This window comes from Zingiber officinale, chromosome 6B (genome assembly GCF_018446385.1).
Source record: "Zingiber officinale cultivar Zhangliang chromosome 6B, Zo_v1.1, whole genome shotgun sequence".
Taxonomy (NCBI): domain Eukaryota; kingdom Viridiplantae; phylum Streptophyta; class Magnoliopsida; order Zingiberales; family Zingiberaceae; genus Zingiber; species Zingiber officinale.
This window is the reverse complement of record NC_055996.1, coordinates 95,339,348-95,357,221: the sequence shown is the minus strand read 5'-3', so window position 1 is coordinate 95,357,221 and position 17,874 is coordinate 95,339,348. Positions and strand designations below refer to the sequence as shown.

Here is a 17,874-nt window from a genome sequence, read left to right as displayed (position 1 = left end):
TACATTAAAATTATGAGAGGTGGTGTTTAAGATAGTAAAACCAGTGTGAGTGATATGTAACCCAGTACCGTCACTGATCACAATGTCATCAGGACCATCATATGGAGAATTCAGCAATAGGTTGTTGAGGGCTGAGGTAAGATGATGAGATGCACCAACTATCAAGAAGCCAGGTAGGGGAGGTGGAGGCTGAAGTAGTGGCCACATTGGTATTCGATTGCCATTGCCTTTGTGGTGGCCAAGGCTGCCCAGTTGGAATTAGAGGCTAAGCAGCCGTCTATGATACAAAGGGAACATATACAATTTGAAAAAGCACTTTCCAAGAAACTAGTGTGGCAGACGCTCCTAAGAGTTGCCAGAAGAGACAGGATTGGACAAGGTAGACTGTTGTTGTGATGACAGCTAGTTTTGCCAAGAGAAAAATTGCGGATGTTGGATCGAGGCCAACCAGTTGCTATATTGGCCATGGCGGGAATAGGAGAGATTGAGGACTGAGAATGCTACAAGGACAGTTCTTGATTAATCAACTTTTCATGTAATTCATCAAAAGAAATTGATGTGTCCCGAGACCTTCGATAATGTCAACAATAGCTTTGTAATCATCGTCCAAGCCAACAAGAATTATTTCAATGAGGTCCTCATGATCTATCGGCTTACTAAGGATAGCAAGTTCATTAGAACGACATTGAATAAATTGCATATATTCTAAAATTGAATATGCATCTTTAACACCCCATATGAGCTTATCCTTGATTTGTTTGATGTGACCACTAGACGGATGAACATACGTATTAGCAAGAATAATCCAAGCATCACGAAAGGTAGCCACTTGTTGAATGAGAGGAATCAGCGATGAGATGGAGCCAACAAGAGCACCAAAAAGAAGTTTGTCATGTCAGATCCAAGGAAGGTAATTAATTTGGATTTGGCATGTCAACGTCGTTCACACGAACGCCGGATGACGGACACGGGTGAACCAACTACACTAGCCCATCAAGGCTTCATGAGAAATATTGATGAGATTGAGAGGGGAGGGCGGTTGGTAGAATTGTGGATAATCATTTGAGTTTGATGAGTGGTTACGTTGTAGGGAGGGAGAGAAGAAATTAGGATCTTGTTAGAAAGAAGATACCGATGCCTATACCATAAAGCTAGGATAAAATAAATTGATAGAAAATTCTTGTGTCTTTTCCATTGAATTAGAAAACTATATAAAAAGTATAAATGTCTAAATGGGGAACTAAACTGTTCTAGGAAATTTACAATCTAAATTACAGAAAAATATAAATTATCATAATTACAAAATTTACCAGATTCTCCACTAAGACACAATATTTCAAGAGACTTTGTCTTTATTTATCTCACTCTCTGTGCAATTTTTGGCAATGTAATTAAGACAACAGTAAGAACAAAATTTGCAACCCCAGATCCTGAATTTAAGCAATGGCCACAGAATTAAATCCAACTGTACAACAAACAATTTATAATATATTTATTTAATATATAATATTTATATTTATCAATTATTACTCCAAACAATCAGTCAACAGTCTCATGTTGTCACTGTGCGTGCATGGGGAAACCCCCACCCGGCTCATCCGGCCGCCTGACCGAGAACCTCCCTACTCAGTCAAACTCCATCTTGCGTACGTGGCCTCTAATCATTGGCCTACCGACATGGGCCTCTTCCACGTGTGGGAATGGTGTTACATATGGATTCTGTAAGGCATGCACTCATATATAGAGATATATGCACACATGCATGCATGCATGCTTAAAGCTTGTGGTAGTATTAAAATTGTAGAGAACAAATTAAAAACTTAGATTTGATTTGGATAATTCAATTAGCTTGTGCTCGAAGGGTCGTCTTAGTTGGTAAAAGCTTCAACAACACAAATAATCTGCCAACCAAAATGCTTAAATCTAATTAGAGTAGTCTAGTCTTCTTGCCATAACTCATAACAAGCAAGGAGAGGGACAACTCTTTGGTCGTTTCTTCTTCCGATTTCCTGATCCCCAACTTCTTCATCAATTAACCTTTCTCAATATATTTCTTCCGTTTGGTAATTAACTGGTAAAGTGTTTCTTCTTTACGGTAGATCGTCCGTTCGATGCCATCTAGTTTACTTTGCCTCCTTTCATCTTCTCTCCCTTAATTATTCCCTATAATTTGAAGATCGAGATGTGATAGCTTTGGATAACATGATTAATCACAAGTTTCTTTGTCTTTTGTGTGACAATTTAGTTGATGATCTTAGGGGTTTTGTTTCTTGAGAAAATTTTCTAGGGTTTTGATTCCTTTTTGATATTCTTATTATTATTATTTTTTTCTTGAAATGATTGAGTCATGGAACTAATAGCATGTAGTTTACTCCATTTTCTTGGTTTCGTCTTGATCCTCTCTTATGGAGCTAGATTCAAGAGCCAAGTTATGAAATCTCCTGCAATTAAACGTTAGCTAGTGATCTTGATGAATACTATTTTTCATGATTATAAATTCTGACTTTCTTTAAAAAGGACCAGGAGGGTGATCTTCAAAGGTAGCTTTTTTATCATGTACTATGCGATCCCAGCTTCGACACAATTAGGGCTTTTATTTCTAAATAACCTTCTCTTAGGTCCTTCCATTAATATTTTTGGTGTAATTATCTTATGTTTTTATCCACAAGAAATGACATCCTGTTGCTTGATTGACTGGACTGAGTGTTTGCTTGACATTAGGGCTAATCAATTGAAGGAAGTAAGAGGAAAGAGCATACACTTGATTACTATATACATATATATAATGGAAGAAGGGTTGAAAGATCAACATGTTCAACAACATCAACTACCTCCTGGTTTTAGATTCCATCCCACAGATGAAGAACTGATCGCCTATTATCTCACAAGCAAGACCACCGATGCCGATTTCGATGCTAGAGCCATTGCAGAAGTCGATCTCAACAAATGCGAGCCATGGGATCTCCCAGGTAATTAATTAATATTATTCCAAAGCATTCATTTTTATTTTTTTTTCTAAAGTTAGCTCATACATATTTTTCAATTACTGTTCTTCGAATCGATCGCGCGCGCCAGAGAAAGCAAAGATGGGAGAAAAAGAATGGTACTTCTACAGCTTGCGGGATAGAAAATACCCTACCGGCCTTCGAACTAACAGGGCTACGAATGCCGGCTACTGGAAGACAACTGGGAAAGACAAGGAGATCTTTAGCACTACCGGTAGTTCGACGGTCCTAGAAATGATAGGGATGAAGAAGACATTGGTCTTCTACAAAGGGAGAGCTCCGAGAGGCGAGAAGACTAATTGGGTGATGCACGAATATCGCATCCATTCTAAATCCCCTTTAAAAGTCAGTAAGGTACTTATTATATATATATTCAATTAATTAGCTACTTAAAATTACATCGATGAGATTTATTTAGTAAATAACAAAAATCTTTATCTCATGGTAGAACGAATGGGTTGTTTGTCGCATATTCGCAAAGAGTGCATCCACAACGGGAGGGAAAAAGTTGCAATCCACATCCAACCACCACCGCCCCAACCCCTACTACATGCCTCCGCCTCCGTTACTTCCTTCCGTGATGGTGCAAAACGAGTACCCTGTACATCCCTTTGCCTTGCAACGTGGTTTCAGCCATCGCCTCCCCGAGGCCGAGCTCACCGAGCTCTCGAGGTTCTCCAAGGCCACCAATCACGGCGGCCCCGGCGGGTTACTGATGAACATGCCGATGATCCAACCGTCACAAGGTAATTGCTTCCCTGGAGGTGGTTTCGCAGCTGCTACTCTCGCGAGCCTCAACTTAAACCTAGGGGGAGCAGCACCACCACCTCAGATGTTGCCTCACCTGTTGTCGTCTCCTGCCGTCGCGACCAATAGTAGTGGGCTTATGGGGGCGATGGATGGAGGGTTTCAAAACAATGTGGAGTCAGGTTGTTTGGAACTTGAGGGATTCTGGCCCTCTAATTACTGAAACATGCATGAGCTATCTAGGTTAAGAGATGTTGTAAAAATGATTATAATAATAATATAATAATGATCTACGCAATTAATTAATCATGTGTATTATGTAGTGTTGAGTGTACTGGGAATTTCTTGTAGTTTTTTTTTTTCCAAAGTGTTAGTTGGAGAAATTGGACGCACGCTTTGGCCCTCGATTTCTAATTTTTGTGTCCAAGCAATTTGTTTCTTTTTAATAATGGATAACTTAGAAGGATTTGTCTCCTAATTTCCCCCCTTCTTTAAAAAATATATATTTAGTTGAAATGAGTTACCAAGCATTTTTCACTCATTTTCATTGATTCCAGGTTAGGATTAGCAATGAAAATACAAAAAACTCCTTTGAAGTGAGTTTTAATTTTAAAAAAATAGTCAAGTGTTCATGTGTTGCATATTAAATTTAAATCATAGACTAGAGAATTATTTCATCCTTATTTATACCTAAGTTGGGAAGATAAGCATAATTTAGATAATTCAATTAATTTAAAATTAATTATTGATCAAGATAATCTTAAAAATAATTTGAACAATTTAAATTTAATTAATAAATTAAAATTAATTAATCAATATTGGTGCAGGGTGCAGCAGATGATCGAACCTGTGTTTTGATATTGACAAAGGTTCAAAGTTAAATTGTGTTATGATTTAACGAGTTAAACTAAGTGTGCAGGAAAGTCTTAAGTGATCTCAAGCAAAGTGAAAGTCCTAATTGAGGCTAAGAAAAAGGTGAAAAGTCCTAACTGCGGTTAGACAACGAAGTTCTGGTCTGGAGGATTAAGCAAAATCTTGGCAGGTCGGTTAAGGACGTCGAGCAAAATTCTAGGATCGAGGACACTATGTGAGAGTCTTGGGGGTCACAGACACTAGGTGGAAAATTCTAAGGTCAAGGACACTAGGTAAAAGTCCCGAAGTCTCAAATGCTGAGCAAAAGTCCAAACGGTCTAGAGGATCGACTTATCAAAAGGTAAATTCTCCTAAGAGGAGTAGGTGAGTGTTGGGAAAAACAATCTGTTGCCGGAGATATACTGGTTATTAGCTGAATTTAAATACTCGAATTAAATTCAACTTACAATTGAGATAACCTGAGCTGATAATCTTAAGCTGCTAGCAGGGGCTAGTTTTTGCCAGGTGATGAAGACAGTCTGCACAATGTTGACAGAGTAGGTAGATCGGTCGAGCAGTACAGCAGCACGAGCAGGCGTAGCGGATCACAAAGGTCGACCGAGCAGCATGATCGAGAGGCAAAAAGAGGCCGACCAGACAGTAAGGTCGACTGGGCAAAGTAGTCATCCAATCAGAGAGATAGAGAGCCAATTGTGCGAGTAGACAGGCCTAACAACAGGTCGGTCGAGCGGATAGAGAGGCAAGTCGGGCGAGCTGGTGTCGGTCGAGCGGACAGACAGGCAGGTCGGGCAAAGTAAACAGGTTGGGCGAAGTAGGCCGGCCGATCGAGAGGCAGACTGGGCAGACAGACAGGTCTGGTGAGAGGCAGATCGGGTAGGCAGACAGGTCTGGCGAGAGGCAGACCGGGCGAACAGACAAGTCTGGCGAGAGGCAAACCGGGCGGACAGACAGGTCTGGCGAGAGGCAAACTGGCAAGGTGAGTAGAGAGGACAATCAGGCGGATGAAGAGACCAACCGGGAGAACTAATCGAGGCCTGTGACTGACGCAACTTCCTTGAAACAGATTTGCCCCACCTCCGATTGTGCTTCGATGCTTACTCAGGTCATTTGTTTTCCAGGATACAATGGTTGACCGTGATTCCACCAAACACTGGCGGGCATGGCGAACTAAATGGCACCCGATTGCTATCACGTGCACTCCGCTAAGCAGGAGTTGCATGATAGAGGAGGAGGGAACACTGATGAAGAGCTGCTGCTTTCTCTGTGTTTTTTTCTGCATGTGATCATAGCCTCCTTATATAGGAGCTCAAATCAACGGCAGCGTTAATGGTCAATTAATGACCATTACTCGCCGAGCAGTGAAACACCGACCGATTCTCTTCGAAGCGACCCCATTTCTTTCTCACATAGGTGATCCTTCAAGAGTTGTCATATACTCTTCTTGATCATTAAAAGTCCATCAGCTTATCCTGGTCTAGTCACCGTTTTATTGGGTCATTCCCCACAGTGTGTCTAGTCAGTGCAGATTAGTTGTCCTTTTGAACCTAGTTTTTGGGATCTCCAGTCAGCATAGGTTGAGTGTCCTCTGCACTGATCGCTGACAACGGCATCAAGCTCATTCCTTGTGATGAGCTTGCAACTAACTCTCGATTTAACCCTTTGGTTAGCAGATCCGCTAAGTTATCCTTTGACCTCACATAGTCAACAGTGATAACTCCCGTTGAGAGTAGTTGTCTATGTTCGATTGAATGAGTGCGATAGAGGGGGGGTGAATATCGTGCTTTTAAAACTTTTTCTTTTACTCAATAAAAATAAAGTCGTGCAGTGGAAAAATAAAGAACAGTTTGGTTACTTCGTTCGAAGCCTAGGTTGGCTCCTACTCCAAGGCCTGCGATCCTTGACCACACCGATGGACAATCCACTAATACTCTTATTTCCGTAAACCTCGGAAAGAAACAGTGCATACAATATGCAAGATAGTAACACCCTACTATCTTATAAGAATTTAAGTACAATGCAAGCTTTTCCAAAGTAAAATATACCGACAATAATAGACGACGAAGCTTGGTCGGTACTTCTGAACGGAGCAGCTTGCGAGTCGTAGAGCAGTAGCAGAAGATTGCACAGAGATGATTTTCGAAGCATAACAGAGTTATATCAGCCTCGGACCTCGAGCTCACTTTTATAAGAATCGTTGATGTTCTGTCGACCGATCCCTAGGTTCGGTCGACCAAACCAGCTCCCTTCCTTCCTGGTTGAGATCCAATGTTGATTCGATCTTCGGCAATTAATGACCATTAAGGGTCCGGTTGACTAATCTCTTTGTTCGGTCGACCGAACGGAAAGATAATATGTTAAACAAATATAGTCTAGAAAATTCAAAATTAACAATTAATAAAAGGTAAAAAATAAACCTTTAAAGAGAAATAATTCAAACAATTTAATTAATTCAAATTTAAAAATTAATAAAAACTTAAACATTAAATACACTCCTTTAGAGAAGGACAATTTCACTAATTTAATTAATTCAAAATTAAAACTTAAAATTTAAATTAACTTAAAAGAAAAACTTAAAACTTAAATTAAATTATATATTAAATCTTAACCAAAACTAAAACCTAAATCGGACCAATAATTCAGGGGAGGCTCCAGAATAGTTGGCACCTCCAAAACTAACTTACCCGACAGGGCAACCAAAACCAACCTACCCGGTAGGGTAATTAGAACTAGTTCAAAAGGGAAGCTTAGTCTATGCATCTCTAGGAAGATATGACTTTGACCTGATGCGTTTGGCTAAGTGGAACTAACCGAAGCTACCATTTACGGATCCTAACTAGTTAGACCAAGGTTTTGTATTAAGTTCAATGGATAGGACTATTTGGAAAACCTCGAAGGCATGGTTACTCTATTGATGTCCAAGTGACTCACCATAGCTCAGAAGTCTATCCAGAGAATGCTTATTTGTTGAGCCCAAAGTTAAACCTGAATTTAACACAAAGTTAAATCAAACCCTAAAACTGAACCTAATTCATCTTATAAAATTATAGGATTCCCTTATTGAAAACCTAGTTCGGGTGAGATGACTAAGGACTTCGAATCGAACCAAACCAAATCGAATCGAACCAAACCAAATCGAATCGAATCGAACCAAACCAAATCGAATCGAATCGAATCGAATCAAATCGATCCAAATCGAATCGAATCAAACTAAACCAAACTGAATCGAACCAAATCAAATCGAATCGAATCGAATCGAATCAAACCAAATTTAATTTAATTTAATTAGATCTAATTAAAATTAAGCATAACCAAATCAAATTAAATATAATCGAAAATATAATTTCAATTTTTTTTCTCTTAAAAATTATGTTAAATCAAATCAACTTAAAAAGTTATTTTAACCAAAAAAATTATTAACTTAACATAAAAATTATTTTAAAACTTATTTTAAAAAAATATTTTAAAAAATATTTTAAAATTAACTTAACATAAAAATTATTTTAAAACTTATTTTAAAAAAAAATATTTTAAAATTAACTTAACATAAAAATTATTTTAAAACTTATTTTAAAAAAAAATATTTTAAAAATTATTTTAAAATTAACTTAACAAAAAATTTATTTTAAAACTTATTTAAAAAAAATTATTTTAAAATAACTTAACATAAAAATTATCTAAAACTTATTTTTAAAAAAATATTTTAAAAAATATTTTAAATTAACTTAACATAAAAAGTATTTTAAAACTTATTTTAAAAAAACAATTATTTTAAAATTAACTTTAAAAAAAATTATTTTAAAACTTATTTTAAAAAAAAATATTTTAAAAATTCTTAAAAAATTATATTAAAAATTCATTAAAAAATATTTTAAAAATTGTTTAAAAAACTCTTTAAAAAATTATCTTAAAAATTCTATAAAAATTATTTTAAAAATTCTTTAAATATTCTTTAAAAAATATTTTAAAAATTCATTCAAAATTATTTTTAAAACACTTTAAAAATTATTTTAAAAATTCTTTAAACATTATTTTAAAAACTCTTTAAAAATTATATTAAAATTTCTTTAAAAATTATTATAAAATTTCTTTAAAAATTATTTTAAAAAATTCATTAAATATTATTTTAAAATTTATTTTAAAAATTATTTTAAAAAATCTTTAAAAAATATTTTTAAAATTCTTTAAAAATTATTTTAAAAATTCTTTAAAAAATTCTTTCAAAATTATTTTAAAAACCCTTTAAAATTTATTTTAAAAATTCTTTGGAAATTATTTTCAAAAATATTTAAAAATTATTTTAAAAATTCATTAAATATTCTTTAAAAATTATTTTAAAAATTATTTTAAAAATTCTTTAAAAATTATTTTTAAAACTATTTAAAAATTCTTTTAAAAAATTCTTTTAAAAATTCTTTTAAAAAATTCTTTTAAAAACTTTTAAAAATCTGTTAAAAATTATCTAAAAATCATTTTAAAAATTATTTTAAAAAATTTTAAAAAATATTTTAAAATTCTTTTAAAAATTCTTTAGAAAAATTTATTTTAAAAATTATCTTAAAAAATTAATTTAACCTAAAAATTATTTTGAAAATTAATTTATATAAAAAGTATTTTAAAATTTGTTTGAAAATTATTTTAAATTATTTTTTAAAAAATTATCTTAAAAATTATTTTAAAGCTAACTTAATCAAAACTAAAATTAAAAATAAAATTTAATATCAACTTAACTAAAAATTAAATTAAATTAATACAGATTACATTAAATTTAAAATTTACTAATCTAAATTAAACTAATTAAATTATGTTAAACTTAAAACTTAAATTAAGTAAAAAAAATTAAACTTTAAACTTAAAATAAAACTTAAATTTAAAATTCGAATTAAACTTTAAAATTAAATTTTAATTAAGTTAAACTTAAACTAAACCCAAACTTAAAGTTAAATTAAAATTAAAATTAATTCTAAGTCTAATTTAATAAGTTGAAATTAACAACTTATTTATTTTACTGAATTCCTAATCCCATTTTTTTAAAAATAACAGATTATTTATTCTACTAATTTATTCAACTTCGAATTAATAATGGCCACAAACTTAATTAATCACATTTCAAATAGATTTTAAAACAACTCTATTAATTAATACAAAATTTAAGCTATTTTAATCAAATTAAATTATTGAATTAGTAACAAATTATTTTAATACACCTAAAACTAAAATTAATTATCTTTTAGACTAGTTGTTTAATAAATGAACAATTATACCAAGTATATACAGATAATTATGTAGGAAAATATTGCTAAATCTCCTAGAACACTTAGGTACCCAAACTCTAGTGTTGACTTCAGGGGGAGTATTGATGTCAAGGGAGGTATTCTTGAGAATTATGAAAAATCTATGAATACGAAAATATTTTGAATAACCTTCTCACACTTTATTTGAAAAAAAAAATTAGAATTTTTTTTATTTTGAAAACTATTTTACAAATTCATTTTATAAAAAAAAAACACTCTATGCTTTTCAAAACTGTTACATATTTTGAAAAATTATTTTGTTACGTAGTAAACATTTTAAAAATCTAAGTTGAAAAGGTCTTCTTAAAAGGTGTTGATGCACAATGATTTTTTTTAAAACTATATATATATATATATATTTTTTGAAAACTCACCTTCATTTTGGATCAATCCCCTAGACACATAGGAAGTTTTCCTTGTGATTAACAAGAAGTACTAAGAATGTGTCAGGTTAAGGGGGAGCCTTGATTGAAAGACTAAAAGTAATCTTTAAAAAAAATTACTATTGAAAATCTTTGAAACTAAGTTTGAAAAATTATTTTCATAATCTTTTACAAAATTACTCTTTGCTTTGCAAATTTTTGAAAGCACTTTGAAAAATATTTTGAAAATACACTATAAAAAAAGTAAATTAAACTTTCAAAAGTCACTTTTGTCACTTAGAAAACTCACTTTCAAAAAGTTTTTCGCACATTGTTGGTGCAAAATCTAATAGAAACTAACCATTAAGTTCATATCCTTTTGATGTGTGCCAAAGGAGGAGAGTGATATCTTAAGTTAGAAAAATCTTAAGTTAGAAAAGTTAAAACATTCCTAACCTCTCTCAACTTTTTCGAATTTCTCAAATCTTGAGAATTAACCCTTAAAAGACCCAAGCCTAACTTAAGAAAATTGTCAAACATCAAAAAGGGGGAGATTGTTGGTGCAATCGACCTCTAGGGTTTTGATGTTTAACAATATGACCAAGCGTTGACCCAAACAGGACTTGATGTTTGGGAGAGAGAAGTCTAGTTAAGTCTAGATGACTAGCAAAGGTAAGTCCTAACCTAAGGCTAGGCAAAGTGGAAGTCTCGGTGAGTGAAGTCAGGCCCTAGTGTGTAAAGCCCGAAAAATTCCTGAATTTATTTTAGAATTATTCTATGATTTTTCTAAAATTTTTAGATATTTTTCCGGAATTTTCCGAGTAGCGGAAAATGCAAAAATAATTGGAACCGTAAAATAGCTTAGGCGGGAATCGAACCCGAGACCTATGGTTTACGGATAAGTTTAGTAACCGGTGAACCCAGCAGGGCCGTGCTGAAAGGAAAGGGAAACAATTTAATTTATATTAGAGTTGGGCCTAGTTACCCACTTAATATAAATATTAACTTAAGTTGGGATTTGGTTTATTTTTGGGTTCGGCATTTTCTCTCCTCACCGAAGCCTCCTTTCCCTCTCCCGTTTCTTTCTCTCGGCGCAGCAAACAAAGCAAAGGAGACCTAGGGTTCCTTCCCTAGGATCGTGTGTTCACTTTCCGGCGACAACACCAACACGAAGTCGGTTCTTCTCCGCGAGAGGAACGCGAGGACGTAAGCGGTTCGTCGAACGGAACAGTTTCCAGAAAACCTAACGGATAGAATCGTAAGAAAACCTTGCGATTGAGGTAAGAAACCCCTCACCTGCAGTATAATTGCTCTCGCTTGTTAGTTTTGGCGTTAGTTCAGTAGTTTTACAGTTTTCAGTTTTAGGGTGTGCCTTTAGTGCACACCAAGCATTCAGTAGAATGCCCAGTTCAGAAGGATGCACCAGTAGGCGTCCTAACAGCATGTAAAATGTATTAGAAACATTTTATTCAGTTTATTATTAGTTATTACAGTTATATGGATCAGATATCCATTGGGTGGGCTCCCACAGTAGCCTCTAGGTTCAGATAACCTAGAACAGCAAAGTAAAATAAAACAGTATTCAGTATTTTACTTTTTATTCAGTTGGCACTGTACTTGGATCAGATATCCATGGGCTGGACTCCCACAGTCGTCCCTAGGTTCAGATAACCTAGTAACCCTGCTGGATTCGGAACTTGCAATCCCAGATCTCGTAGGGATGCGCGCACAGTAAGTACAGTTGTCAGGGCCCAGCAGCATGTTTAAAATTTTCATCTATTATATATATAGTTTTCAAATTTGAAACCAGTGATGAGAACACTAATTTAGTTTTCAGTTCAGTTCAGGTTCAGTTTACCTGATTTGAGTTCATGTACAGATTTAGATATATGCATGACTAGTTTAGTTTCATGCTCAGTTTATATGTTATGCCATACTTTGTATGATACTATGCCATGCCATGCTTGCATATTCAGTACGTTTTTCAAACAGCATGATTTAAAATCATATTTGCATCGTATGCATGATTTAGTGAGGTAGATGGTTTCTTACTAAGCCTTAAGCTTACAGATACTATGTTTCCTTATACTGCAGATAAAGGTAAAGGAAAGATGGACTAGCAGAGGAGGCTGAAGGACAATGCAGATCAAGATGTGTGTGTGTGGAACTGGAATGAAAGATCTTAGGGATCTAACAAGCTTTAATTATGCATTTGAACTCTTTAGTAATTTCAATTCAGCATATGAACTTTAGTATTTCCATGTTTGACATGAGTTAACGAACCATGCTTTAGATTATGCTTAGAATGTTAAATATATGATGTTAGAATGTTAGTATTTGCATGCTAGAGTGTTTTCATGTATCTAGAACTTGTGTATGCGATTTTTGGCACGAATCAGTGCTGGAAATCAGAAACTCTGATTTCGTTTCAGACTTTCAGAACCTGGATCGGTCAGCAGACCGATCCAGTGCCATTCCTCTTCCTGGATCGGTCAGCCGACCGATCCAGATGGATACAGTAGCTACTGTATCTCCCAGGATCGGTCAGCCGACCGATCCATCCGCGAACAGAGAGTTCGGGACGAAATCTGCAGTCACTGATCGGTCGGCCGACCGATCAGTGAGCCACTGATCGGTCTCACCGACCGATCAGTGAGCAGCTGGATCGGTCGGCAGACCGATCCAGCCAGTGTTCGCGTGGGTGTCAGTAGATTGTTCCACGGACCGATCCAAAGCTCCAGTTTCATCTCCCCAGCATAGCTATGAATACCTAGAAGGTAGTTGGATATGAAATCTCACTCCTACAGAGTTAACAGAGGCAACTACAATAGTTTAGTAAAATTTTATTTTACCCAGTTTCCGCACAGTACACCCCAGTAGCGTCAGTAGTTAATGTAGCGATCCGGCTCACAGCTTAGTACCTAGGAGTTGGGTCGTTACATAGTGAGTGAAGCTAGGTGGTGGAAGTGTCGGTGAGTGAAGTCGGGCCCTAGTGAGTGAAGCTAGGTTGTGGAAGTCCCGGTGAGTGAAGTCGGGACCTAGTGAGTGAAGCTAGGTGGTGGAAGTCCTAGTGAGTAAAGCTAGGTGGAGGAAGTCCTGGTGAGTGAAGTCAATCCCTAGTGAGTTAAGCTAGGTAGAGGAAGTCCTGGTGACTGAAGTCAGGCAATGGAAGTCCTAGTAAGTGAAGTTAGACAACCCTAGGAGGTAACCCTAGGTTATACTTGATATATGTTAATACTGTGCTAACTCAGTGTTGCAGGGAAGCTCAGCTAGGTCGACGGGCTGACCAGATAGCTGACACGAAGTCCAGACGGGTCGAAGGGCTGACCGAATGTCTGGCAAGTAAGTAGAAATAAGTCACTAGAGGGGAGTGACTGAGAGGATGCGTTCCCGGGAAGGGAACATTAGACGTCGATCCGACTTAGACCCATTTCGGATATCTAAGTCGAGATCGTGACTAGATTCCGGTCTCGAGGAGACAGAATCTAGCTAATACTCTACTTATTAACTTTAAACTGTGCTAATACTTTATTTTGCAGGATAATATTATTTGCATTTTGGCTCGAACTAACTCTTTCTTGCAGGAGAAGGATTTTCTGGAGAAGAGTGGTCCGGGCGCTTGGGATGGATCCAGGCACCCGGAGGTGAACTTTTATCCGCAACGTCATTTCGCCACGTGGAGCGCCCTGGTTGGCTCGGCTACGTCATATTCAGGGCGCCCTGGAGGTTCCAAGCACCCCGAACCTCCTATATAAGGAGGCTAAAGGCTGAAGTCAAAACAACAACTGACAATCTGCTCTCCTGTGCTCCTGCGACGTTGCGAAACTACTCCGACCATGCACTGTTCTTTTGTTTTCTTCTTTTTGTCGGTATTGCTTTTCTATTAGCATTCCTGTAATTTAGTTTGTAATCAAATATTCAAATTGCTAGTGGATTGCCCATCGAAAGCATCCTTGCGTGCGGGCCTTGGAGTAAGAGTCGACAAAGGCTCAGAACCAAGTAAAAAACGACTCTTGTTAGCATTGTTTTATTCTTTCTTTTTGTCTTTACCTTTCCGCTGCGTGTTTACTCTCGTTAATTTTTAATCGATATTCACCCCCCCTCTATCTAACGCTTCGATCCAACAGGAAAATCGTCATCCACACGACATCTAAGAGGAGGAGAGGAATACAGCAGAAGATCAAGATGTCTTTGTCTACGAAGAAAGGTACAACTAGTTCTTTATTCTGCAGCGAAACTAGTTTAGTTTTTCTTTGTATGAATCCTGAAATACCAACACGAGAGGCTATCGATTTTGTGCTTCAATTGAGTTCTCTGTAGTTAAAACTAGGGTTTATTGTAAGGAGTTTAAATATTCAATTTATTTGAAAGGCTTTGTCTAGGAAGTGGTGGATGATCTCATAACTAAGAAGATCGAGTGCATCGCTAACGACCTGGAAGTCAATCCTTGAAATAGATATTTAATCAACTTCTATAATATGGTTTAACTTCTAAAGAACACATGAGTTGAACTTGGATTAATAATGTTAAGTTTCATTTGCAATCAAAGTTTAACTTTTGAAGAACACATGGGTTGCTAGGAAAAGTTCTGTACTTGTATAAATTTTTATAAGGGGAAACAGAATAGAATTCTGAGTAGAACCCAACAAGACCAACCAGAATATTCGGTTGGATCTTCCTAAGCTTCATTGCCCAACCCCAACGAAGGTGGTCGAGATTTAAGGTTACACGAGAAAATCACACGTTTGGTGGCAACAATCTTTGAAGAAACCTGAGCGGGTAGGGAAAGGAGACATCATCAAGTGATAAAAATACTGACAACTGAAAGATGAAGTTTGAGAGTAGGTTGTCGGAGAGCTTGTCGGCATAGTAGTAGTAAGACTTGCACAGACGAAGTAGCATAATAAAGTATGAGACATGGAGAGAATTAATTGTCAGTCTTGAACCTCAAGGCTTCTTTTATAACTTTTTTATTCGGTCTACTGAACCTTTCTCAGTCGACCGACTTTCAAAATTTTTTTAACTTCACGTTCAAGTTCACAATTTTTCCATATTGTATCTTCCATGAAATCAGTCTAGATCAATCTATTGAATCCCTATTTGGTCAGACTGAAAACCAAGAACTTTCTTTTGTTACTCGATCCAATCTGATATAATCTTTTCTTACTAACTATGTTTGGTCGACTTATCACATATTCGGTCGACTAAACTTTGTTATTTCCATTTTCGTGATGGGGCGGACCGACCCACCAAAATCCCATCATATGTGGGGCGGGACGGAGCGACCCGCCATTTTGACCGGTTGGGAAATCCCCAACTCAAGGTGGGTTGCGGGTTACGCGACTCGCTCATGAGCTCGACAAAAAAATAAAAATAAAAATATGTGAAAAATATTATAATTTTTGAGTTTGGATTGTGGACTAAGCGGGTCAAGCCCACGAGCCCATTAAATATTCCACTTTTTAATTTTAGGAAAAAATACCTTTAACCGGCTTTATTTTCTATCAAGTAACATCCCCCTCTTATATTTTAAAAATAACATTTAACCCCTTTGATCAAATCAAAATGTGAAAAAAGTTTCTAAAAATAATTATGCTCTTGTCTTTTTGATATTTTTTTGATAATCTTAAGAGAGAAAAAACATATTGAATTTATTGATAATTTACGTCCACTTCTATTTTTTTATTGATATTTGAACTAATTCTAGATAATTCAAGACCCTAATTAACATTTTCAACATGTGCATGACTGCTAATTACTAATTAAAATCAATAAATTATATGTAATCTCCAATAATATATAAAGATTAATACTTAATTATATGAATAAAATAAAATTAAGTGGTTTAAAATGTATATTTTCGCCGTCTCGACTATGCAGCCTTCGAATACAATATATAATAATTATTTTCTTCACTTTTCTATAAATTTGAAATTTTAGATTTACTCATATCCATGATTATATAAGGTTCTGCGAAAATAAGTGAAGGTATAATTTTCTTTTCTTACGCAAAAGCAAATTTTCTTCATCTTCTTCGAGCTCTTTTGTTTTCTCATGCATGCACGCAATCCTCACATCTTAGTTCATCATTGACAATATCAATCCTCAACTGACAAGTTTTACTTTGTAGGACACTAAGAGCGGACACATCGATAAACCGACATCAACTACAGATCCGAGCGAGTGACAAAGGGCACCATCACTGGATGCTTTTATATATATATATATTTTTATTTTTTTATGTATATTTTTCTCCTTGTGTACATCATCGATCCAACTAATAAATAATTAAAGAGTCTATCCCCGAAAACATATGTAATTATTTTCATATCAATTGTATGTTTTTTTCCTCTTAATATTATAAAAAAATATCAAAAATATAAAGATATAATTGTCTTTTATAAATTTTTTCACATTTGACTTGGGTAAAAAAAATTAAATGTTACTTTTAAAATACAAAGATAAAATATAATTTGATAAAAAAATAGAGAGGGTTAAAGGTTTTTTTCCCCTTAATTTTATAAGAAAAATAATTTTTTCCAACTTGTGGGCCCACCTGAGCCCACAATAAGCAAACCCGTGTGGGTCGCAAATCTAAGTGAGTCGGCCATCAATTTTAACTCAAGCTAGTTGAATTATTTCGTTGAGTGGACCTACTACAACTCTAAGGCTACGTTTGGTTGGGTGTAATATAATCTAGCTTGTAATGTAATCAAATTTGTAATGTAATGTAATCTTGATTACATTACTACGTTTGGAAATATAATGTATGTAATATTTGATTACAAGGATGATTACATTCTTTTGTTTGATATCTATTATTTTTTAGCCGGAATGTAATTTGTATTATTATAAAATAACAAAAATGTCCTACGACCTCTACTGACGGTCGCCACACTTCTGCCGGAGCTTGCGGCAGCTACCGGCCGCCGACCATCGCCGCCGCCTGCCGACTGCCGCCGCCGGTCGCCGCCGCCTGCCGACTGCCGCCGCCGGTCGCCGCCGCCGGCCGTCGCCGGTCGCCGCCGCCCGGTGGCGACCGACAACGGCCGGCGGCCGGCGGTGACCGGCAGCGGCCGGCAACGGTCGGCGGCCGGTGGCGACCATCAGCGCCCGGTGGCGGCCGGCGGTCGGCAGTGGGGGGCGGGGGCCGTCGGTGGACTAAGGGTATATTCGGTATTTAAATTTTGGTGGGATGGTGACCTCGTAATGTAATCGGATTACATAGCATTTGCTTTGTAATCCAGATTACAAAACTTCACTACATTTTGTAATTCAGATTACATTACATTACAAGTTTAAAAGTGAAACAAATAAAATAATCTGCCTTGTAATGTAATCAGGATTACATTACAAGGCAGATTACGCCCTACTAAACGCAGTCTAACTGTGCAGTTAGATTAAATTTATATCAGGAGGAATGAAATAAGAAAAATGAAACTGCAAGAGGCGTTTAGAATTTCAATAAAAGTTCGCGATAAATAATTTTTTAATCAAATTCTGGGCCAAGACCAAGCTTACCTTCTTTTAGTCTCTTGGCCCGGCCCATATATCTTGTAAGTAGAGGAACCCTAATTATATTCCTCTCCGACTCTT

General features: G+C 35.8%; 1 protein-coding gene across 1 annotated transcript; it reads left to right on the top strand.

The window, feature by feature from the left end:
• Positions 1-1,935: 1,935 nt before the first annotated feature.
• Positions 1,936-4,054, top strand: LOC121993242 (NAC domain-containing protein 79-like). The gene is made up of 4 exons (XM_042547956.1): positions 1,936-2,074; positions 2,722-2,969; positions 3,076-3,359; positions 3,454-4,054. The coding sequence occupies exons 2-4, from the start codon at positions 2,786-2,788 to the stop codon at positions 3,973-3,975; spliced, it is 990 nt and encodes a 329-aa protein (XP_042403890.1). The 5' UTR covers positions 1,936-2,074; positions 2,722-2,785; the 3' UTR covers positions 3,976-4,054.
• The last annotated feature ends 13,820 nt before the right edge of the window (positions 4,055-17,874 follow it).

Excerpts from the sequence above, each read along its gene's own strand:
- LOC121993242 (XM_042547956.1), top strand. The coding sequence starts at position 2,786 with ATGGAAGAAGGGTTGAAAGATCAACATGTTCAACAACATCAACTACCT. Across the intron at positions 2,970-3,075 it reads CGAGCCATGGGATCTCCCAG|AGAAAGCAAAGATGGGAGAA; the intron begins GTAATTAATTAA and ends CGCGCGCGCCAG. Across the intron at positions 3,360-3,453 it reads CCCCTTTAAAAGTCAGTAAG|AACGAATGGGTTGTTTGTCG; the intron begins GTACTTATTATA and ends ATCTCATGGTAG.